This window comes from Lagopus muta, chromosome 1, assembly GCF_023343835.1.
Source record: "Lagopus muta isolate bLagMut1 chromosome 1, bLagMut1 primary, whole genome shotgun sequence".
Taxonomy (NCBI): domain Eukaryota; kingdom Metazoa; phylum Chordata; class Aves; order Galliformes; family Phasianidae; genus Lagopus; species Lagopus muta.
In genome coordinates this window covers 35,371,309-35,396,924 of record NC_064433.1, presented here as the reverse complement: position 1 = coordinate 35,396,924, position 25,616 = coordinate 35,371,309, and the positions used below count along the sequence as shown (strand labels likewise).

At 39.6% G+C, this 25,616-nt stretch overlaps 1 protein-coding gene across 1 annotated transcript in view; it reads left to right on the top strand.

The window, feature by feature from the left end:
• The window catches only part of PTPRR (protein tyrosine phosphatase receptor type R), a 145,040-nt gene that overhangs the window by 115,722 nt on the left and 3,702 nt on the right, over positions 1-25,616 (top strand). The window contains exons 8-13 of the mRNA XM_048941154.1: positions 901-985; positions 7,455-7,534; positions 9,616-9,753; positions 17,216-17,326; positions 18,296-18,453; positions 21,586-21,699. Coding sequence (XP_048797111.1) covers positions 901-985; positions 7,455-7,534; positions 9,616-9,753; positions 17,216-17,326; positions 18,296-18,453; positions 21,586-21,699 — 686 coding nt within the window. The remainder of the gene's footprint in view (positions 1-900; positions 986-7,454; positions 7,535-9,615; positions 9,754-17,215; positions 17,327-18,295; positions 18,454-21,585; positions 21,700-25,616) is intronic.

The window sequence follows — 25,616 nt, the reverse complement described above, 5'->3', positions numbered from 1 at the left end:
GCCAAAAACAAAATAAATTGGGGAAAAAATGAAGATTTGAATCAACTGAAACATCTTTCATGTTTTAGCTGGTAAATGTCAATCATGGGAGGAGGGAAGGGAAGAGAAGAAGTTTCATTTTGTCATTTCCAAAGTTTGTTTGCTTGTTTTTCATTCAACCGTAAGAACACTAACAGTATTTTGAGACCTCAAAATCAAATGACTCTTCCTCCCCCTTAGACCAAGTGAAGCATTTTCTTCAATGTAAATTAGGAGTATTTTTATTTATTTTTTTTTTCAAATTGTTTTTCAGTATGAACTGTAAGTCAAATTGTCACATCAGTTATTTTCACAACTTCAGATGTAAGGGAGGTAATGTGGTTCAGAGGATAAAAATTCACAATGAGAATCAAGGCAAATAGATATTTTTTTTTTTTTTTTTTTAACACTTTTGAGTTACTGCATGCAGAGGCCTAATCATTGCTGTAAAAAGCAAGTAGGATCTTTAACTGATGTTGTTAAGGGCTTTGCACAAAATTTAAATATATATAGTAATATATTATTTAATTATCTTGAAAGCTCTTAGTCCATTCATACAAAATGCTGTTCTTTCCTGCTATGATACTGCACTTTTCAACTCCACTTTTCTAGTACTATTGTGTTTTCTAGCATATCTCCTAATCTTCTAAAAAACCTTGACTTTAATAATTCATCAGAAGTGTTCCTTGGAAGTCACCCTTTCAGTATGCAACTCCTGTGTTTATTAAAGGAAGGGTGTTGACAGACTTGAGGTGGGAACCACTTTTTTCTTAATAACTTTGATGTCAAAAGACAGTTGTGTAACAGCAGATGGCCTTCTGGGGATAATTTCCTGTACAGTTCCTTTGGAAACACCAATCTGATTTAATTTATTTTTTATAGGAAATACCAATGAATTTTGTGGATCCCAAAGAAATTGACATCCCGAGTCATGGAACTAAAAACCGCTATAAAACAATTTTGCCAAGTAAGTGAGTTAGCCCTACTATGAAATTCGGTCTGCTTTGAGAACATACTGCCATGAACAGTTAGTTGTCCTTATCTTTGATTGCTGTGCACCTATTCATAAGTGTCTTTTTAGTCTATGCAGAAAGCAAGCAAAAATCCAGTTCTGGGGGACTGACCGGTGCAGGATTCTGCCTGGATACCTTAGTCATTAGATGCACGCTTTGGCTGCATCCCAACCACGTGCTGAAATGCAGCCTAGGTGTATGCTGATTTTAATCTAGAGGACAGCTCAGGCAAACAGTTTGAGATGGATATGCCATGCCTCATAGCAGCTCCCCTGATCTGGAGAGTGAGAGGACCGAGGCTGTTGCCTGTATCAAAGCCTGCACCATTGAGCAGAGTGCAGCCCCTCACTGAATTCTCTCTAGCTGGGTCAAACTAGCAGACATTGTGTCTTACATTAAGTTGACCAGACTAAAAGAGAAATTGCATCCTATCCTTTCTCATAATGGACTTCCATCTTTCTGAGTCCACTTTGTTTTGTTTTAACTATTTTTCTTCTCCATGCACTGCATGGCTTTGTGGAAACACATTTACATTATAAGAACATAGTGCTTCTTCACTGTTGCTGTAAACTTGCTACTGCTTTGCTATACTGCGTCTGTATTCTCATCAGCCCAAATTATTTATTTCTGTCATAGTAACAATTGGTTTGTTATAATTAGAGGTGACTGAAAACTTTTCAGTGGAATAGTTTTCCTCCAAAATAGAGATTTCTCTGAAATTGAACTATTTTTATACCATTTTGGGGAGGGATGCCAAGATATTCCAATTCTTTTATTAATCATTTAATAGTGTTGAAGTGGAAAAGTTCAGTGATCCTAAATTTTTAGGAACTGTCCCGCAACAAAATATAAACACAATTTTGCATTTGGAATGAAGAATACTTTTTTAAATTACAGCATGTTCTATTCACTAGGAAACTGCTTTCTAGTAATTTCTATAATGTCCTTGTTGGACTATGCTACATGTCAGTCATGCAAATTCACACACTTTGAATGACCAGATTTCTCCCAGTGAGCCTGTATGCACTGTAATTTGCTTACACCATCCTAAGACCTTGCAGTCGAATGAGAAATGATGGCCTTCAACTGCTTGATTAGCCTCAGAAATGTGATTTGATACATAGTTGGGGAAAAAAAATGCATTGTGTTGAGTCCTTGTTTCCTTTCAGCCACCAGCAAAATTCCCACTGACTTCAAGGTCAGTTCATCTATATCAACAGATAGCTGTATGAAGCTGAGTAAAACAGAGGAATGTTGAAGGGAATTAAATAGGTGAAAGCAATTGAATGAAAGTTATCAATTACCAAGGAATTAGAAAACTAAGTAGCCCCAACAGTTTGGATCAGCATCAACAGGGTATGCACAGAGGCTGAAATCCTGACCCCTTTGACGAAAACAGGAGCTTGCTGTTGACTGCAATAGAGCCAGGTTATCACCCAAGCCTGCCTTTGCCTGACGAGCAACATTTCTAGAAAGATATCTCCCTTCCTACAGTGCCTATAGCATCAGGTTCACCTTCAGGAGCACCTCATGAGTGCGGGAAGACCTGCTTCACTGCTGCATGTGTTCTGAATTGGGTTATGACAGCTGGGCCTTTGTTGATGCTTATGAGTTTTGAGAGTTAGAATGCCTTCATGTTCTCACTTCCAGCCAGTCAGGGTGCACAGCTGACTCGAAGGCACATTTTCAGTCAAAGCTCACTGCTGATGTGCATCACAGCTACTCTTTGACAGGCGCTTTGTAACCCTTGTTGACAGAAATCAAAAGGTCTGGTGTGTGTTAGCACCAAGCATGTTCAAAGGAGATATTTTGAGGAGCGAGGCACATGCTCATAATAAATACTCACACACCCACATCCAGTCCAAAAGGGCTTGGAAACAATCAGCACCATTAAATAGAGTGGTCCTTCTGGTTTCCTGCTCAGATGATATCAACCTACTGCTCAGTGCACCCATGTCAGCTTTTCCATTCCCAGCACTGGTGTGTCACTTGTGGTAACAAGTGATGTTGGAATTGATGGATTATCTCTAAAAATGCCCCATCCTGCCTGCTCCACCCTCTGCACTGGGATGTTCTCATTTTCTAAGAGATAACTTCAGCACAGATAATTCTGTCACAGGGAGCATGGGGGCAGGCTAGTGTTAGTAGATACTACCCAGGCAGGCACCAGCATGAGTAAAATTACTGCCTGCTGAAATCAGTTATACATGGAGAACTCCAAAGTGCAGGAAACATTGCATTTCTATGAAAGATATTTTGTTTGCAGTGTGGTATAGCCAACATTCATATACAAACGCTAGGATTTCTCTGTAAGTTTTGAGTGTTATTTGCTATATATTAATATGCTAATACATCCAGTGAGGAAAAGACAAGTCGCTGGACTGCTCCTTGGGGTCACTGTTTCTTTATCCATCCCACTGACTGAGATGCCACTCACTAGTCCTGTGAAAGCCCTCTCCATACCTTTGACTGCATTCCCCTGCCATCCCCTCAGCATTCTGGCCTCCTCTGTTGCTAGTCCTACCCCAGGCTCTATCACAGTTACATCCCTGTAGTGGAAAACCAGCCCTGATGCTCCCTCTTTACCATCTTATTTCACACCTTCACCAGCTGTTTCCTGCAGCCCCTAACACATGTCCTCACAGCATGCAGTCAGCTTCAAACACATGTGTTTCTTCCCCTTTCTACTCCACTTTTCCACCTCAAGCTAGAAGGAGGATTGCTGTGGTGCTTCAGAGCAGGTGTGGGATTTTGCTCACAGAGGAACAAGTGGCTTAACACTGTTTGAGTGGGTATCTGTGTGTGACATACATCCAACATACCTGGGCATCACTCCTTATTTTTTCTTATAAAGAACACTCAAGGCAAGAGCATGCATGAAAGCAGTCACTGCAGAAGAGCAGACTGACAGTAACATGAAGATGCAAAGCAGCTGGTGGGTCAGGTCCACAAATACACATGCTGTTCCTGAATTGCTTGTGCTAAAACTGGCTGTGACACTCCATTTAAAGACAAGGGGAAACTTAAATCTAAATCACGTGAACAAGGCAATCTCTTACATAAGCTTATAGGCAGATGCTGGGAAACCATTCTCTTGATGTTGAGAATTTTTGAGCTCCCTGGTGTCTTATTTGCTCCACTCCTGCTTCCTTGTGAAGGCCATAGGATTCCCAACAGGCTCTCAGAGGCAAAAGATAAAAATCATATTTGCGTAACAGTATATAAAAAAAAAAGTTTGCTCTTAGGCAAATTTAACGTGTTTTCATCAAAGGGTTTCTGTATTTTCACGTGATTTGACAGAATGTGTTCTAGTTGTAGTCACCGCTATTGTAACTACTATATTTGTCAATGGCGTTGTAATTGATTAATTAATATTAGTTAATAGCATAAGTGGGTATTTGGCATACCTTATTTTTAGAAATTAAGAAAAATTCCCTTTGCATCAGTGAAATTATTTTCTAATGCTGAAGCAAGTTTTAAAATGCAGAAGCACTCACCACCATAAATCAGTTAGATTTGGGAAATCTTGGACTGTAATGGAAGTGCTGGAACATGATTCAGTCAAAATTAAAAAATTCAGTGTAGTTTACAGGTACTGTGTATATGAATTGTTTTGAGGTAGTTATGATACTTGCAAGTTTAATAGCTTATTCCCCAGCTGGCATAGATTGGGGATACAGTGTGGATTCTTCTCTGTCCTGTGTTGCAATCTTTATCAAAGAATATCGGTACTCGTATTTGATTTAGAGACTGCAAACAAAACCAAGCAAAACAGGAGTGAATTTCAAAATGTTTTGATATCTAAAAGCTATCTGACTGTTTTGGGCTGCGAGTGGGACAGCAGTCTGCCCCAAAACATATTCAGCTTCTTTTCCTACCCAAAAAAGAGAAATGACATAGGGACAACCCTTCTTACACTTTTTCCGTCCTACTGTCAGTGAGGTAACTAGAACTGATCTAAGGCAAACAAGTGACTTATCTTGCAAATACTGCAAAAACAAACATACCCATGCTCTAAAGAATTTAGCACATAGTAGCAGTCTAAATGAAAGACGAAAAAAACGAACTCAAGTAGGATAGAGCTTGTGCAATGGGATGAAGCTGGGGGTCTTCATGACGAAGCAATGTTCTTGCTGTGGATGAAACTCCAGTGTTTACAGCATAGGGGAAGCTGTCTGGCAGTGCCAGCCATGCTATAATGTGATCCCTATATGGGCTAGTCTTATGGGGACAAGCTGCAGATCATTAACTCCCTCGAGCCTGGTAAATTCATACCAGTATTAATTTGTTAAAGATGGAGTTAAAGGAAGCCTCTTCTGCATTAACCAGTGCCTTAATGAGAAAACTGTCCCAGACTTCCTGGACGTATGGAAGAAAACAGCAGTAACTTTGGCACGGTCATTATTGTAGGTGGCATTTTTTATTGGCAATTCCAAGTATTTAACAGCCTTGCTGCGTTTCAAGATGTTTTACACATGTTGATGAATTCAGCCTTGCACCCACCGTCTGTCTTTCTCCCGTAGCTTCAGACTCTCAGGCTTTGCCGTCCTTGAGGAAAAGATGATTACCTCCAAGGTAGTTGTCATTCAGGAGTAAGCTAATTGCTTCCATTTGTGTGCAATGACTGTGCAGTGGCTCTGGATCTTGAGCAGTGCTCAGGTGTTCCTCATTTCTGAGCTAAGTGTACAGCAATTTTCTATTTCAGAAGTGATCAAGACTTAATTTATAAAAGATCGCTATTCTAAAACAGCTTTTCCTTATCTGATTGGAATTGGGAGAGTTTCATAAATTCTGTGACTGATTTAGCTGATCCTCAATACTAGAGGAATTTATCCCAAGGTATGGTTAAGCTGGATGTTGAGTCTGCTTGGAAGAGGTTTTTTAAGGTAGGGGTCAGGCCGTATCAGAGTTGGAGGCAGTGTGTGAACTAGAGGAAATGAATGTTTTTTCAAGGCCACGTAGCCTGAGGCACTTGTGGAAGTGGCTAATAATCATTCTGTGCTGAAAAGGAATGAGAGATTTCCTGCCTTCATATTGTTAAGGGAGAAAAAAAAAGCTAAGCAGTCTTCATGTTGTGCTTTTAACACAAAGGACAAGATTTCCATGCACAGACTATGAATTAAAAGGCATTCATTCATTTGCCCATTTTATGAAATATACATTCAGAACTCAGGCCTGGGTCCTGAAATGGCTCGACTCCCTTCCCCAGAAGTCCCTTTCACCTCTAGGAATAAAATGGCATGAGTATGTTTGGGATCACCCTTCTCTTCCTTTGATTTGCAAAACTTTTGTCTTTTCATAAAAATGGTGAAAAGTCACACAAGAAAATATCAGGTTTTGCTGTAGCACAGGAAGTTTTCTCACCACCCTCCAGTTCAGCATCCATCTAAGAATCTTTGAATATTTGTCTAAATTGCGTTGCAAATGAGCTTTCCAGAGACTGCTTCCAAAACAAAAGAAAGCTGATGATTCTACTTAAATAATTAAAGAAACAGCTGGAAGAATATTTTTCAGTAGAGAAATATTTCCGTATCATTTTTTTAAAAAACAGTATTCTTTCAGAAAAGATGTGAATAAAGCCAGGTAGCCAAAGTGTGCCTCTATACTGCAATGTAGGCATCTCGCTCCCCTCGTTTTCTCTTTCTGATTGTGAATTTACTGCCCTTAATTCTGAAAGGAGAATCACTTCATCACAAATGAGCAATCAAAAAATGTGTTTGCAGGTGGAATTTAGTAACTCTTAGCTCTGTAGATACCAGAATTGCACCTCATTCCATTCTAGGTCATCCAAGACAATGAAAGGAAGATGATAAAGGAAAATGTTCCTATATTTTTTTTCTCCACTCTGTTACACACAAATGTTCCCAAACTGTCAAAAGAGAACACAGGACAAAGGGAAGGATAGGGATTGCGTAGTCCAGGCTTTTTTAGTGAACATTACATTGATGTAAAAACATGGCTGATTTCACTCCACACAGAGGAGTCTCTTCTTAAATTAAATCCAAGTAGTCACTGAAACAGTACAGCTTCCTGCAGAGGTATCTGTGCTGAATCTGAAGGACTTGGTATATTTATCTAGTGTCCTGTAAAGATGAATGGCATGTTTCAAAGACAGTGTAGGCAGATCAGCTGGATACTCAGCACAGGCAGATTAGACCATGCTTGAGCATTGTCTGGACCTGATAGCATTGCTTTGATGTCTGCAGTTAGGTGAGATATTTCTACACAGCTCAGCAACGTGCACTGGTCCTTAGTTTCCCGTGATTAGTTTTTGTAGTGGAAAAAAATTTATACATAATGCGTTAGTGCTTTTGACAACCCCAAATAACCATAGATTATTTTCTTCAACGAGTCTCTGATTCTTTATAGAAATCTTCTAATTATGGGTTTTCTTTTCAATTTCCATCTTCCTTATGCTCTTAGATCCTCTAAGCAGAGTGTATTTGAAACCAAAAAATCCATCTGACTCCTTGAGTACCTACATAAATGCTAACTACATTAGGGTAAGTAAATGAACGCTATTCTTGTGCTTTTGTTACAATATTTGATTTTCCACCTGAATAGCCATTTTTGCCAAGGTGTCTCTCACTTTATTCCTATCCGCCTTCATTGATAAATCCTAATCTTTTTGTCTACATTGCTGTGACAGAAATAATTTCACGAGCTGTTTGTACCAAAGACCACACAGCCATCAATGTGCTAAAATAGTTGCAATAAGAAAAAGGTTATCAAATACATTTAAAAATATGAAGAAATACATGCATTACTGTTCCTGTTTACTTCAGTATTTACTGTTTTATGTTGTCTTACTGCCTTACAGGAAGGACGTATCAATATTTCGATAAAGAAAAGATCGGAGTCAACAGCAATATAAGCTCCATGATTGCTCATTGCAGTCATGTTATCTACAAACAAGTTCAGTGATCATGGCTTTTTCATACTCTAGCAATTCACTTTCCTGAAATCACAAGTTAATTAAACAAATATTGTAAAATTTTGTGAAAATAATCGTAAGCAGATGTATTAAATATCCATGTGTGCACCAAGATGCACATTATTCACCTGTTTATACCTTGTATTGAATGGTTGCATGATGTGTACACTTTACTAGCACATTGTTGGAAATTATTATTTCTAAGTGATAGCTATACCTCAGTGACACACACACAGAGCTTTCTTGTGACACAGTGGATGTGGCAGACAATACTAAGAAAATACTTCAGTAATGTTTTAGGACTATAGTCCCTCACATGGAAAACCAAATATTTTGATTAGAGATCCTCAGCTGGGTTGAACATATTACTGCAACTGAAATTATGGCCTCTGAGCTCAACAATAATGCTGCTTAATTAAATAGCAGGATATGAATATGTATTTTCACATCCACTACACCTCTTACTCTGCTTCATTTTACATCCTGTCCTTTCAGTGTTTTGTATGAAGGACATCACCTTGTAAATAAGCAGTGCAGTTGTCTCTGAAGGGTAACAGCACAACTCATCCATCAGCCAGACTGTGCTTTGAGTCCTGTGAAATATCCCTGTCCTTCATGCCATCACCCTGAAAGCCAAAATACCATGATTTCTTCTGCTGTCACTTGTAGAAGTGTGAGCAATTGCAGAAAAAATCCAACCCAAGAAATGAAATCATGAGTCTGGCTGGGGTCCTGACACACCTGTCTTTGACAAACTACATTCAGTCAAATTGGTCAGTAGAGGGAGAACTGTTTATACCAGTTGAGCATCTATCCTGTTGTTCCATACAGTGGATAACAGTGCAGAAGGGTGCGAGCAGGGAGAAAGCTACCCAAAAGGAATAGCTGTGGTTAGAGGGCCCCGTACCACCTCAAGCAGATCTCCATTCTCTCTCTTCAGGCTGCTCTTAATCTGCACTGCTGTTGGGCATTCTGCCACTGCCTGAACTCAGAAGTTCTCCTTTTCATCTGAAGAATAAAAAGGCAGTCTCTTTTTTTCCTATTTCTTCCTGCCTTTCCCTCCCTTCTGGTTCTTCACTGTTTACTCAGCCTGTCTTTGTGTCTCAGCACTCCCTGCACTGATGCTGTCCCTCCTGTAAGGTCTCATAAAGGTACTTTGCCCTTAGCAAAGATGCAGTGAACAGTCTTTGCCTCTGCAAACAGTCCTGCATTTAAAATCTTGTTTCCTGTCATGAAGATTCAGAGGAAAGTTTTATTTTTCTCATTTTTTTAATATGGCATCTTGACTGTAAACTATCTTGCAAACACTGCAGCAGTATAAATCATGAACTGAAGTACCATTGGATGATAAAACCTCGAATACCTCACAGAATAGAATAAGCTAGAAGAAGCCAAGTAAGCAGGGAAATTTGAGAGGGACTGATGCATGCTTAGGATCATTTCAGTTCATCGACTCAGTAGTTCCCAGAGGAAAAACTGTTCTACTGAAAAATTTCTGATCTGCTCTACTGTTGCTCTAACTGCTTTCAGCTCAAATAACTTATTTTTTTTTTAATTCCAGATTCCTCTTTCTGCTTAGAATCTTCACCTGTGACTTTGACTGACAACATGAATTTTAAGTAAATGTTTTTGTGCCTGTTTCTAAACCAGGGATATGGAGGTAAAGAGAAGGCATTCATTGCAACACAGGGACCCATGATTAATACTGTGAATGACTTCTGGCAGATGGTTTGGCAAGAGGACAGCCCTGTCATTGTTATGATCACAAAGCTGAAAGAAAAAAATGAGGTATGACAATTAGCCAAACCAAGAAATTTTTCCAATAGTGCTGCATGCTATAGAATGAACCTTAGCAGATTTGAAAGAAAACCAGCAGATAACCAGCCCTCAAATATCTGTTAATGGGCAATGTAAAAAACGTCAGTGTTCTCATACCCACCAGTTGCAATTGCACAGCCATCAGAAGAGTCATACTAAAAAAAAAAAGAAAAAGAAATTACATTTTTGAAATCTGTGCTGTTGGGTTCATAGTTTATTAAGAAACACCTTGTTTACTTGTTGGTTGCTTCTGGGCCTTCTTGCTGATTACTTTCTGTTATGTAAAGAATAGATGTACAAATGGGTAGTATTACGATTAGAGGTTTCTTGGCATGGTTGAAGTTTACTCTTTGCTATAACAACAGTTTTCTAATAATTCCACATACTACAAATTATCTAGATCATCCCAGAAATATGGTTTGGTCTCCCAAATGCCAGTACTATGGGGAGACTTAACTGGAGTGGAAATATATGGCTCTTTACCTTAACACCAATTGCAGGTGACAATTGCATTTGAGTGGCTAATGGCTATCTAGCTGCCTGTTATACAACCAGTGACTTTCAGTGATTCTCAACTATATCTTTAATAGCTTGATCTAGTATTTGTGTACATTTTTGCCAGACTTTCCTTGGTAGTGCCAGATTTTACTGCCACACACTAGGAATAAATACCACTCTCCTGTGATTTGGAGAGTTGCAACCAAAAGAAAGCTCTATTTTGAGGGTTTGAAAGTTACAGAAGTGGTTTATAGGGCTTGTGGCAGAAGAGAGACAGGTGTAAAAGAGTTCACCTTCTTTCTTGTGTCCAAACTGATAGATGAAGTAGCTCTAGATGAAGTAGCTCTTCCCTACTCCAGGCAGGTGTTTCTACCATGTTTCAGCATGTTTTCAGGTAAGCACAAGGGCCATGTTGCCTCTGCCTTACTCACTACCCTGCACTTTAAATTCAGTTGAATGTGATGGCAGAGAGATTGATTTTTTTCGGACAAAGTTCCCAGTCTCAGAGATCAGGGGACTAAGACTGTGTGTGCATTTCCAAGGCACACAAACTCACTGCTCAGTTTAAAGGTGGATTTGTTCGACATACTATTCCTTCCTTCTGCATTTGACCACTGTTTGACTCTTTGTCACAGTGAAACATGAAGCACTTCTAACGTGAAGTGGCTTTAAATCCAGGTGATTTTAAGAAAGGTGTATATGAAATACAGATCGGTGCTGGAGAACATCCAGAGATTTCTTTCCAAAACAGGTGCAGTTTTGAACTAGACTTTTCATGTTAGTCCCCAGAAGCCTACATTAAAAGCATTACTTCTGAAAATATAGGAAACTCACCCCGATGTAACTGCTCAAAAGAATAAGTATTTCACTGAGGAAATGCTGACTGTTTAAACACTCACATCTGACACTGTGTAAGAAGAATGACTTGAAAGAAATGCTCAGTGATTTCCAACGTGTCAGGAAGCCCTGTGTTTACCTGAGTTACGCAGTCCCTCAGCTCTGGTGTTTATCCGCATTGTTGTGGCCTGCCAGTGGTCATTTCCTCCTAATAGAAAGGGGGGTGGAATCTCAAGTAGTTCCCAGGCTATAGAGAGAGGCTGTGTTTGCACAAGCTGTCCTGCCCTGTCTAGAAACCTTAGGAACTCTCCCACCATTAGCGCGTTCATTCTTAGGCCTTGATCTGCTATTGAAAAGAAAACATTTGGGCTAACTGCTAAGCTCAACCACATTAATTTAACTGTTAAAGTATTAGCTGCCTATGGAGAGGGTAAGAACAAAATTAATGTAATAGCACTTGATTATTTTTTTCTGCTGTCTGCTGCATTCCTCTCATTTTCGGGGAGGTGCATTTGTAATATTCACACATGCCTTCATACTTGAAAGCATGTTCATGTGCTTTTCCACATATAGCCCTGTACAAACAAACCCCCAGATCAGATTCATAGGTATAGGACCCATTCCTCAGTTGATGTATCACTCAGCACTTCAGCTGTAATGTACTAAAATGTACTAACTAACATACAGAGAGGGAGCTCTAAAATGAAACAAAACACACATGGAAAACAGTAAGCTCATCAATAAAGTTATGTCCTTAGCATAAATATAATTATTTGGGACATTAATGCCCTAGTTGAATATACCAAGGTTATGAATTTGCCATAGGAAGGGGAAATGTGTAAAATGGTTGTAAACACAGATTCCAATGGAGTTAGTTCCTTCTTGAGATTAAAAATGGTTAGGACTCACTGTGATAAGATTTTTTTGTAAAATGGATGAAAACATAGTTTGAAAGTAGAGTGCTAAGCAAAATATTTATTATATTTCAGCTGTGTGAGGAAACATGGAACAAAAAATTATTGTTTGGGTTCTTTTTCATTTTGAACTCTTACAAAAAATGAAAATTGATTTGTAAGCAAGAATAATAATAATAAATGATGTCTGTAGCATTTTAAACAGAATCTGTGAAACTTTTACTCAAGTGAACACAGTGTCTGAACAGGTTGGAAATCTGCCTGTCCAAGGAGAGTGCACAGCAAAGGAATCATAGAATTGCTTGCATTAAAAGGGACCCTTAAAAGCCATCTAATCAAACTCCCCTGCAATGAACAGGGGCACCTACAACTAGACTGAGTTACTCAGAGCCCAGTCCAGCTTGACACTGAATGTTTCCAAGGATGGGGCATCCACCACCTCTCTGGGCAACCTGTTCCAGTGCCTCTCCACACTTATTGTAAAAAACTTCTTCCTCATATCCAGTCAAACATTCCCTTCTTTTAGTTTGAAACCATTTCCCCTTGTAGATGCTGCAAAGATGTGTCCCCTTCTTTCTTATAGCATCTCTTCAGATATTGAAAGATCACTATCTGGTCTTCCCAAAGCCTCCTCCAGGCTAAAAGGCCTCAGCTCTTTATGCCTGCCCTTGTAAAGGAGAACTTCAACTTGAACAAATAATTTTAAAAACTTGGAATTCTAGGCTCTAATTTTAGGATTAATATGAATGAAAATGTATCTCAACTAATCTAGGTGACCTCACTGAATCATAGAATGGTTTGGGTTGGAAGGGACCTTTTAGATCCTCTAGTTCCAACCCCTTAGCTATAGGCAGGGACATCTCTGTCCAGACCAGGTTGGTCAAAGCCCCATCCAGCCTGGTCTTAAATGTTTCCATGGAGGGGGCATTCACAGCCTCACTGGGCAACCTGTTCCAGTGTCTCACCACCTCACAGTGAACAATTTATTCCTGATATCTAGTCTAAATCTGCCCTCTTCCAGATTAAAGCCATTTCCCCTCATCCTGTCACTACGTGCCCTTATAGAGAGTTCCTCTGCAGCTTTCCTGTAGGCCCCCTTCAGGTACAGGAAGGCCACTATATGCCCTCCCTAGAGCCTTCTCTTCTCCAGGCTGAAGAGCCCTAATGCTCTCAGCCTCTTATGGGGGAGTTGGTCCAGCCCTCTGATCATCTTTGTGGCCCTCCTCTGGACCTGCTCCAACAGCTCCATGTCCTTCTTGTGCTAGGGGCACCAGAACTGGAAAAAGCAGTAGTAACCTCCAGAGGACATTTTAACCTCTTAATGAATGGGCTAAATGACCCACAAAAGGTTGCCATCTCTAATCTTCTAATAAGACATGTTCTTACAAAGTTTTATCAACAAGACATGTGAATTTCATATATTACTGATTGTTTATTCAAGACAACAGAGCAATGTAACCATAGTCATGCTATGTATCCCACAGATAATATGCATCTTGTTTACTTTAAAACACACTAGCAACAATACTTGTAAATCAGGAAACATATTTTGGGAAGCATAAATAAAAGGTATTTGCAGCATTCTGCAAAAATAAAGGACTAGTACTGAGAGATGCTTTAAACAATGCATGTTTATTCTACTCAGATTACGGAAATCTTGTTGTCAGAAATTATCTAGGACAATCTTGTTAACTCACTATTTAAAGTTCATATCACTCTTTCTGCAACATTTTTCCCTTGGCCTCTAGGCATTCTTATCTATGCATAACAAAATAGATTTTGGAATTCAGAAACCGTACTTTTTGCAGAGTTTACATAAGCATCTTTAAAGAGTAGTCATAATTTGAGTATCGGCACCATTGAGATGTCTCAGGTTTTGGAAAAACTTAAGAAATTAGGTCCTAACATTGAGGATTTTTGTATATAAATGCAAATCATGCAATCCCTCCTAAAGTATATCTCTCGTGCTTGAGTTACTGGCAGTAAATAGAGGGCAGGAGTAAAAAGGGATTGTGGAACTGAAGCTTTCTCCTAATTAATCATTAGTTGTGTGTTTGTCTGGTGATAGAAGCTGTTAATGTATAAATTTCTTGTCACAGCCATAAGGAAAAATAAGCAAGGTAAGAACTGAAGCTGAAAGAAAGCACCTTCACAAATGTCTGAGAATTGTTAAACCAATTTTGTTCATAGAGTTCAAATTCAGAGAAAGTAAAGCAAGTAAATAATCCATCAGCTGAGCAATCTTTCCTCCATTCAGCAGAGCTGTCTGGGAGAACCAGACTGCAACAGAAGCACTTTCTGACAAGTTCAAAATTCCATGCTCCTGATCATAGGCTGACAGTGGCAAACAGCAGGTACCAGTCCTGATCCGAGGTGGAGCCAGGTCCCATTCAGTCGCAGAGATCCACCTCCAGAGCTGATATGTAAAGCCCAGCTGGGAGGGCTGGGATGCAAGGAGGCAGAACAGGGGATGAAGAGAACCTAAGCCTACGGCCCTGTCAAAGAGGGCAGGAAAAAAGACCAAAATAAATTAAAAGTCATGTGAGATGCTGTTTGTTGTATGAACTTCCTGCTCTGGCCAGGGAATGTGCCAGGGTCAGGCACCAGGTCAGAAATAAATAATCATTAGCTGAGAGTACCAGCAGATTGCTACTCACTGCAATTGCGACCTGAGGGGGAATTTGAGAGATGGTTGGAAGTCGAGATTTTCTACAAGAAGAAAGAAGAGTCCCAGCTTCTTGCTGGCGTGCAAGTTGGTTGAGGATATTTTTTTCTAGCTTAAGCAACTTCTAAAGTGTCTTGCTCATAGCTCTTATGTGTTTGCTGACTGTGTAGAGAATTCAACCCCAAGCTCACAAATCTGTGACCTATTTAGAAAGTGCTGTGAAGGATGAATGTGCTTAAAGGAACGCTAAGATGCCTGTAAGAACAGAAGGAACAGGACCAGCAAAAAGAAAAAAAAGTGGGGTCTATCATGATAACAGCAAGTGAATTATTCCATTTTTCAGGTGTATACAGTGGGCGATGAGCCTTTACTGACTACAGACATGAGGTTACGGAACAGCCTTCTTAACCACTGCCTCTGGCTTTTGGCCAGGTCTAAAATACACTGACCTGGGACCAGTGGAATTTCCTTTTAGGTTCAAGTAATAGCTTGAGGCAATTTTTTTTTCTTATGCTCCTGGGATTTTCTATATTATTTTCTGTCTATCTGATCTATTTATCCCTCCCACCTTCGCCTTTATCCCTTTATTAAAATAAACCTTCAAAAATGTTAATTTCCCCACATAGCTTCTTACATGTCTGGTCCCAACTCTATTTTCAAGCTGTTTGTTAAAGCAGTAACAAGCAGAACTTTAAAAAAACTTCATGGAGACTGTGTTAAAAATAATCCATTGTATCTCATTAAATGCAGATGGGCTGTTAAATGAAAGTTATTGTAATGGACGGTCCCGTTTCATTGTCCACCCAGCACAAGCTGCCAGTTACAGTTCTGGGAAAGAGTCAAGAAAAACTTCAGGACACCCTGAAGGCTTTGTAGCCCGCATTGCATACTTTCATTTATCAAGAAGTCTCAGGGGTTGACCAAACTATTGTTGATTGTCAGGGTACAATTGTGTATTTAGACTTTTTCCCATATTAGCACTGAAAACTACACTCCCAGGGAGGGGCATGAATTGCAGATCTCGCGGATGATAATAGCTGTGTGTCACATGGGGTGATTGTGGAACTGGTGAATGCTTTTTTTTCATACAGTTTTCTGAGTATTTTATTGCCATTCTTGGTGTCCTTGGGGAGACACCGAATTTAAGATGTTCGAGTAACTCTCCATTTGAATGAAACTCTCTGATTTGAACGAAACCAGCCAGATTGGCCAGCTTTATCTCAGAAAACGTGGCTGTCACACACCTTGCACTCTAAAGGTAATGGGCATCTATTTTTAGAGAAGTATTTATACAGCAGGGATGTTTGCATTCAGTTCTATCAGCTGGTGGGATCAGCAGCAGCTGAAAGATCACACCTGGAGGTAAAGCCTGGCATTTACTTTGAACACAGTCAGATGTGTTTCTGGCTCATTTTTAGCAGAATTTGCTGGGAGCTGTGTTTTATGGCAATTAATTGCATTAGAGATTGTATCATTTTGTTGTGCAGTGTAAGCTACTGTTCCTTCAGCAAGTGTTTTTGAGGAAATGCAAACAATTTGGGGGATTCCTGTTCTTGTAGGACTGTCTGTTCTCTCACTGTTGGATTTTTGGGTTTTTTTTTGTTTGTTTGTTTGTTTTGTTTTTAATCTGTGTCGAATATTAAAGAGAATGTTTTCTTTAGACATTATGTTTTAATTTAATAAATGAGCATTGTTTCAAAAAATGTGGTTCTCACACACTTTATACTTGTGACTTAATGAGCATCTATTTTTAGGGAAGTATTTAAATGACAGGGATGTTTGCTTTCAAGCATAGAGATACTTCAGTGGAAATGAATATGAAGTTACAGTTGATCTGAAAATAAACTATTGCAGGGGAAAAATAATGTTCACTCTTAAGATACTATTTCATCATTCTTTCAGGAGACTCTTGTCAGATACACTGCTGAAATAATACAACACTACCGAGTCATTAAGAATTCTCAATCTAATTTTGTGTAACTGTAGCAAGACTGTTCCGTGTATAATAGTGATGTGATGACATCTCAGGCAAAACACTTATGGCTGAATTCAGTAAGCACTTAGGGCACATCTGCACGCTTTGTTTTATCGTGGCTCAGGAGAGTAAACAGGATAAAAAGCCTTGTGAGAGCAGGACAAATTCTGAACATCTTACTCAGGAGAAAACCCCTTTTAGAAAGAGTAAACTTAATAAATCTTCAGGTTTTGGGGAAAAAAATCATCCTCAATTTTTGAATATATAAAATAGTTCCTTCAATTGAACCTCAGTGAGATTTTAAAAATAAAAACAGCTGTTGTAAGCATTCAGTGATAGAGATTCATATTTGAGAACTCAGATCCTGAAAATCAGGCCTAAGTCCTTAATTAAAAAGCCCACGATGTCTTATTTAGGAATGCTTCCACTGTCAGTAACGCTTTGGTTGAATTCATCTGCACTTTTGAGGCAAAGAAATTCTGTGTAAAAATTAATGTGGCTCCAGAATCTGGTTTCTTGACAAGACCAATGTTTGCTTTCCAGAAGTGTGTGCTCTATTGGCCAGAAAAAAGAGGAATCTATGGGAAGGTTGAAGTCCTTGTTAACAGTGTGCAAGAATGTGAGAACTATACTGTCCGTCAGCTCACAATAAAGGTAAAAATCTGCATCTGAGAAGCTTTGTTACTAATGCTTTATGTTTTCAATTTTAAATAAAATTAAACTGTTTTTTCAAAGAGCATACATTTTTACAAGAGAAGTAACTGAGCTGTGAAGCAGCTGCAAGGTATAATTGAGACCAAAGCTGTGGAACACATCATATTGCTGCTTTGTATCATTCTGACAATAAAAAAAAAAAGGCTTCAAAAACGTCCAGATTTCACTCTCTTGAATTAAATTTGCTTTGAATCTCTTTTAGTGTTGCCAAGATGAAGTAAAGGGATCTTAGTTAATGAAAGAACCACAGCATCAGCCAAAAAATGATAAGCTGTCCATGTTATATGCAGGATACCTCTATAGCCCATTTGAGAAACTAAAAATATAAGAAGTGCATAAAGAAAACTTCATAGTTTCATGGCTCTGACTAAACATTAACTGTGCAAAATAAGGCAGATGCTCCCATGATGCTAAGTTACTGCCCATATAATGCTTATGTGCTATAGGACTCCATCACGAGCTCCAGTGGAGCTTTGCAATAAATAAGTGATGGCCTGGGGAGATTTGCTTGACGTGGGAGATTTGGGGAGATTTGGTTCAGCTCTGACTGCCAGGTGTGGATCAAAGCCATATTGCCAGGCTGGAAGCATACAAGTTACTATAGCTTGTATTTACCTTCTTTGCTTGTTGAAGTAGCAACAGTCTCTGCTGGAGAGTCTAAACTGGGTGACAATACAGAATGGGCTCAGCACGGCTTACATACCTGGAAAAACAGCCAAAATTTCTAGTGCACAAACCTTGCTTACAATTGTGTCCCTGGAAGCATGTCTGTTCCCCTCAGTTGTATCCCCTCAGTCTAATAAAAGCAAATTGTTAAATCTCTCTTGACACTCTTACCATAACATTGAGAAAAAATAAAAAGAACTGCTCACCACAAGCATGCATAAAAAACCTTGATGCTATTTCCAGCAAGGGAGTCAGTCTCGGAGTGTGAAACACTACTGGTACACATCCTGGCCTGACCACAAAACACCCGACAGTGCCCAGCCACTGCTGCAGCTGATGCTGGATGTAGAGGAGGACAGGCTGGAAGCACCTGCCCGAGGGCCCATCGTCGTGCACTGCAGGTAATTTGCAGCCTTTTTCTTCAAGAACTGACATGGAAAATGACATCAAACAGTCCTAAACAAAGAGCATATTGAGGGAAGAGTAAAATTCACCAGATCTTCCTCATGCTAATTGACTTTTTCGGTTCCTTTGTGAGTTTTGGATAGAATTCCCTTGTTGCTAGCAAATCCTTTCTGAACCATTCTTCATTTCTGCTAATTAATTCTGTGTTTGAAAGACCAGCTGGAAAGATGATTTTGCTTCTGTTTCAAGTTCATGATTTGCTTTCTTTTTTATCTTGTTACATCACTATGTAGCTAAGTCAGATGCAATGCCATGTGACTGGTTGGATGAAATGTAAGATACAGACATCGGGTACGAATTTGCAGACCAAAACACACCAGTAGTAAAACTTGTGAACATTTTCACAAAGGCAGATGGTTCTCAAGAGAAGAGTGTTACTAACACAAATTATAACGAGCTCGCAATCAGTGTCCTTGTAATCATTCTGAGGACGTTCCATTTTATTGTTTTGTGTCGATTCATTGCCCTGTGTTCTAATATAAGTAGTAGGAAGTAGGGCTAAACTTATATATTGGTGGGAAAATATAGGTGAAGCAAAACAGAAAATAAAATGAATTCAGTGTTTCCTTACTTCCTTTGTCTCATAGACACAATACATCTCTTACAGTTGGGATAGTACCATTTATTCCTACAAGTCCATCAAAACCTGAGCTTTTCATCTTGAGCCACTTCTTTTCAACTCTACATTTTGGAGTTGAGAAATGGAAGCCAGATTTATACATTATTTTGCAAATCCAGAATGTGATGAATAGGAACTTTCCTAAATTGTATCCAGCTGTTTTCATCAGGAATTGTAGTTTTCCTAAACGATGCACAAATCTGTGGATGGACAATGAGGTTCCCATTTTTCTACTAAGGGTGTCATGTCTTTAGAGGAACAATGTATCTTTCCAGTGTGAGACGTGACAGCAAGGCCTATAATTATGAACAGGAATTTATTCATGATTGAAGATCTATGTCTTGATTAAATCAATACTTCAGTAACAACACAACTATCTCTTCACTCACTACGCAATGGGCAATAAAATGGATAAACCCTCTCATACCACATTCTCTTGTCACATCGTTTCTTCCTTTTTATTCTGAGTTGCCAGTGAGGTCATCCAGTCCTTACAGAGCCTGTGCACACTTTCTCAGACCTGAGATAGAAATGCACAATTCTCAGTTATTTCTAATGGATCATTACAGGACATGCTCAAGCATTATCCTTAATCTGAAACAGAAGAGCTTTAATAATCTCTGAAAACTTGGAATTATGACATGAGTGGAAAAAAAAAAATCATTTTTTCTCTGTGTCTTCTTGTAGCCTTTCAGCATAGGGTGCTGTCTTACAGACTTCGCTGATGAGTCCATTCAGGACTTGGGATATGAGGAGGGCTTTAATCATCTTAGCAAAGCAGTAGTTCCTGGTCTGCAAACACATGAAAAAGGAGTGAACATTTGTTTTGTTCCTTGAAATCAGCAGCTCTGATTCTCCAAAAATAAAAGAATTTCCAAAGGGAAAAAGTTTTAAGTCAGTCTTGACAGTCTCTATAGTGGCATTAACTGGAAAGATATATAAGCTTCCTCATTCATGTCGTTCATTTAAAGCGTGTGATAAGCAATGCAAATAGCTCCTTAAAATCTGTCCTTTGCATATGTATCTAATATATCAAAATAATCTGAGTTTAATGGCAACAAGGGGCTTTGAGAGCAAATATATTTTGATTATTTTAGATAGAGAAGATTTTTTCTTAAAATTATTTAAATTTTAAGAATAAGAAATAGAATAAGAAACTAATTTAACCCTATTTAGTCAGTGAAGCCAAATTCACCAACAATCTGTCCCACAATTCAATTTCACTTACATCTGAATTGTTTAAACTTGTTAGCTCTGTGCATCAGACAGATGTCTACAAATTTATTGTTATAAACTCTGTCCTTCTCTTTTTTGGTACATCTCATAGATACCAGTGCCCAAGAAGACTGCCTGTCAACTCAGGAACTTCAGCTCACTTGATCTTTTCTTACACTGCCAAATTTATCTCTCATTAACCCCTCATGGTAGGCTTAGATATCCTCACATATTTAACACTGCTGAGTCCTCTTGGAAATACTCAGTTCCAGAGGGATGTGTTCTCTCTTGAGTCCCTAAAGCACTCCTGTCTTTCATTCTGTGGTGAGTAGGTTGTGATTTGTTTCAGGTGTAGCAAATGGGTGTGGGTCTGCTAACACTTTGCACTCATATATATCAAGCTTTCATCTAAGACAGTGTATTCTTCCTGGCTTTAATTTAAATAACACTTGCAATGCTCTTATGGGTCAGGCGGCATTCATACCTATTGCAGAGATGAAGAAAGCAAGGCACCAACTGGTTGTTTCCTCTAAAGCCAGGTGTGGACACCTGGACCCAAATCCATGTTTTAATTTTTTTCCTCATATTTCCCTGCCATGCAGAATGGCAGGGAAGAGCTGCACCGAATTCCACATTCCTTAAGCCAATAGTCAAGGAAGAGATTTTCAGAAGTGCTGGGGGCTCAAGGAGGTAAAAAAAATGGCTGTAATGGCTGTTTCCAAGCAGGCATCAGTAAAACCTGGAGTTGTGGTATCAAATCCTTTTCTCTCCTGCAGAATCATACGAGAGAATGTTAACTTCATTAGCATAGTTCTTGGTCCTTTTACCCTTGTGGTTAGAGGAAGAGCAGAACTCCTCTGTCCTTGAGGACTTCAAGTGTAGAGTCCCTTTAACTTATGCCTTTAAAGTGGTTTTTCTTTTTGCCCTTGTCAGTGCCTACACTATGCTAGAGAATATTTGGACTTTGTGATGATAATGGAGATTGCTTTTCTAACCATACACTTGTGTGCAAATGGGAGGTGTGTAAACTTTGTGAATTGCCCACAATAGTTTGACAGCTGGAAGAACTCACCCTTTCATTTCTATCTATGAAAATGAGGTTCCTTGGTAGGAATTTGTTGGTTACAGCAATTTAACACGTCATATTTTTAGTGTTTTCCCTGTCTGTGTAATGTTTTCCAATTAATTCCTTCAGTCAGTTTGCTCCACTCATTAAATTTTGCTCTCTTTTCAGTGCTGGTATAGGAAGAACTGGGTGTTTTATCGCCACTGCCATTGGTTGTCAGCAGTTGAAGGAAGAAGGAGTTGTAGATGCATTGAGCATTGTTTGCCAGCTACGAGTGGACAGGTGAGTTCATAGAACCATACATCAGTCAAATGACATGAATTTATTTAAAATTACACTGAATTAGTTCAATTCTCCTGCACTTGTAAGTTGACCCCAAACAGCAGATGTCTTCTGCATCTTTGCAGAAAGTGTCTTATGGCCAATGCTGTAGCTGAAAGCTGTTACGAAAGGATAAGAGATAAACAAGAGTAAAGGTCTTCAGAAAGTCTGATGGGCACCAAAATTAAATGTTCACATTACTGAATGTCTGACATGCAGAGGAAGATTTAATAATTGCCGATAGCTGCTATAGATGCAGACCCAGCTGACCTGCTTCTCCTTCTGCTGATTGTAAGGAAATTTTCTTCTGCATCCCACCATGAGCTGAACTAGTCCAACACAACGAGCTTTTGTGAAGGCTTTTCTACTCCTTCTAGGCATATAGAGTTCTTTGCTTTTATATTTAAACTCTTTCAGGACTTGAGTTCCTGCTGCTGTTTTCTCTTGTACAAGCAGGTTATACCACTGACACCTAGAGAGTGGACCTACCTTCTGCCATGACAAGGGGCGGGCACAGCTAGTACAGATGTTTGTGCTCCAGTCATTTTTAACAGGAGATCCACAGCATCTTGCCTTCCTATCCAGTCAGAAAAGGGGGGGGGGGGGGGGGGGTGAAGGGGTAATTTTCCCTTTTTTTTTCAGATATGTTTTTGATCTATTTCATGATGATGTGTGCATCCCAGTAGTACTTTCAGTGATGAAATGAGCATTCAGCGACCAGTGAACTGATGACTATACATTGCAGTTGTTGACTGAAAGCCAGTCTATAGCTGTTCTAACACTGAACAGTGGTTACCACCAGTGCAGGGCATTCTCTGAAGGACAAAGAGCTTATTGAAGGGTATATGCCATCTAAATACCAGAGGATGGGGGAAGGAACTATAACCCATCTGCTCTTCACAGCTTGTGTCCTAAACTCAGCAGGAGCCAGGCTGAGCCTCATTTACTCTTCAGTAATGACTGTGAAAACCACTTCACAGATGAATGCTACTTTACATGACTGGAGTGGCTGCCATCACTTTTGCTGACTGGTATGACAGCATTAGCTGAACATTCAAACTTTCATATTTAGATCCTGATTAAGGAATATTGTTTCTGGGTAAAACTGGCTGAGGCTCTATTGAATAAAATTCTCCTGAGATAGCAACTGCAGTTGCTGGACTCTTGGCCCTCCTCGCTTTCCTTCCTGAAGCTTTCTGCTGTCTGCAGCACCCCACTAGGTCACAGGAGACACAGGGCAGTCTGGAGGCTAGAGATTGTCTTTGAGCACGAACAGATAGGGACATCAAGGCTAATGCAGTGTGTGTAGCTTCTTCATACAGCAGAGTATGCCAAATCTGATGCTGCTACTCCCTCCGTTGTGCTGGCACTCCTTTTGAATTAGGCTGGCAAAGTTATTCAGTTTGAGAAAACAGCAAGGCATATGTTGCAGAATTTTCTGAAGACAGATCAAGTCCCTGATTGAATTCGCAGCATGGGAGTGGGGCTTGGGAGAAGGAGCACTGCAAGCCAGCATTGTTGCAGAATGCTTTGTTTTGTGAAACCATGGCCAAAGAGATTTGTGTTGGAGAGGGGGATGTGGGTATTGTGTACCGTGCAAGCAGCTCGCTTGGTTGTACTTTTCTTTCTTATTCTGCTTAGGGAAACAGGATTTTGTATAAATAAACAGGGTTGCACCAAGAACAGAAAAGTCTCACGATTGCCATAGGTACCAGGTCCTATAGTCTCCTTGATTAAGTCTGTACCTGCTTCTGACATACTTTTCTTCTTTAAATGGAAACAACCCATAAGGAGTGCAAATGCTGAAAAAGAGCTCAGGTCAAAGGGACAGTTAAGGATTTTTGTGTTCTGAAGCATTCTGAAATGCTGAACTGGAGCCACAATCTGCAGAAGGACCAGAATCCGTATAGCTGACTGTGTTTATGCATCACCTCCTCTGCCCTTACCCTCCCACACGCCTTCATCACAGTGGAGGTTGTAATGTGATCCTTACAGGGCAACACGAACCACTTGGAGTGTAAAATTCTCCAAGGGGAGTTCCTGACCTAAAAATCACAGCAACCGAGATGAGTGGGAAAAAAAAAAGCTTACTCTGTTTTAAATTATCAGCTCCAAACTTCTAACTCCATCCTGGTTATCTACTCATCTTATTTTAAGTGTTCTTATGGATATATATATATATATATATATATATATATATAAGAGTTCTTATAGCTTATAGTGTTCTTCCTTGTTTTAGTATTTTTACTATAAGATAGCCTTTTTCTCATTGCTCTTCCACTACAGTGTAGAGAAGTGGAAGCAAATTGTTCTGTGTTACATCAGTTTTTCTGTCATTATTTCAACCACAGAAATAATATTCCATATTTTCAGCATTATTACTGACAACACAGTTTGGTTAAGTATATCTTGCCAATGAACTTTCTTATATGTATTAGTAGCCATGATAAACTTGGAAAGAGAATAGAAACCTGACCCAAATATAAATATAAACAACATTCAGCATAGCAGCATCAATGACCCAAAGCTTGTTATAAGTGATTTGTGCATTTCCATATTTCTTCAAGTTTCAGAAAATACAAATTGACTGCAGAGATCTTGGTGAAGATTTCTCAGTTTTTCATATTCCCAGGCACTGCTTGAGACAAAAAGTATGTTTTTTGTGTTTTAATTTGTGATGGCATTTTCCCAGGCAAAACTCTATTACACCAAAAGCTCTTTTTCCTTTCCCTTTTCCAGCTGGTCATATTGCAGGACGGCTCTCACTCACCTGGCAGTTAGCTTATGGCAAGATTTGCTAAGGCAGAGCTTAGCAGCCCCTCAGACCACAATAGCTACTGCCAGCCCAACCAGCCCACACGTTCATCAAGTGGCCAAGTATCACTGTAACACACAAAGTTCCATGAGACCAGCTTCTCCTGAGAGTCCTGATATGAGATTACTGCAGGTGGGATGTAAGATAAGGTCACTGCAAGTGGCTTGAAGCTGACAAAATGAGCCCAACTTCCCACTAAACTCAGCTACCAGAGCTGTCTGTGGCCATCACTGTGTTACACTTCAGTTACTGGCATGGCCCACATGAGCAAAGCAGCAGAGCAGAAACAGAGATGAGGCCCTCATCCTCGTGATGCTGGGCATCAGCAGGCTGCAATTTATTCTTTGTACAGATTGCCCTCACAAAAGAGAATACAGTGTTTAAACAGAAAACTGCCTATGTGACAGCTAGAAACTTGCCTGATGTGCGCATTGAATCTTTTCATCTCTGATGCCTCATCTCCACTAGGTTCTCAACCAAGTTCATTCATGCGTGGGGCTACACCACTCAAATGCAGACCTGCTGATGGAATGAATACATCTGGTGGTATCAACTTGTGTGACTTTTCTGACATGTGGGCCCATGGCCCAATTTCTACCAATAGGAGAGCAGAATAAAGAGCTGTGCTGGATGGGCTCTCAGTATAGAGCAGATGATGCTGGTAGTTATTTAGTAGTTCGAAATAGAGTTCCAATAGAGAATGAGGTGACAGAGAGCTGTTCCCAGAATGTCCCGGTTTTGTGTTCTTAGCTGCTCAATATAACAAAAGAGGTTGTTGAGGGGTGAAAGGATCTCTCAGCAACTGCCTGTGTTGAGCTAACATGAGGAAGTGCGCCATCCACTCAAAAACTTGACCCAGGATAAAGATACAGCTATGATCTGAGTGGCTTCATAGAAAGATAGACCCTCCGCTCTGCTCAGCTTTTTTTTTTTTTCTTTTTCCCAGTTCATTATTTTTATGTTTTGCAGCAGAAACAGGAAATGTTTGATGTGAAGCATCTTCAAGGCGTGCTGTGATATCGAGAAACTTTGCACATTCTTTAACCTTAAAGGCACATTCTTG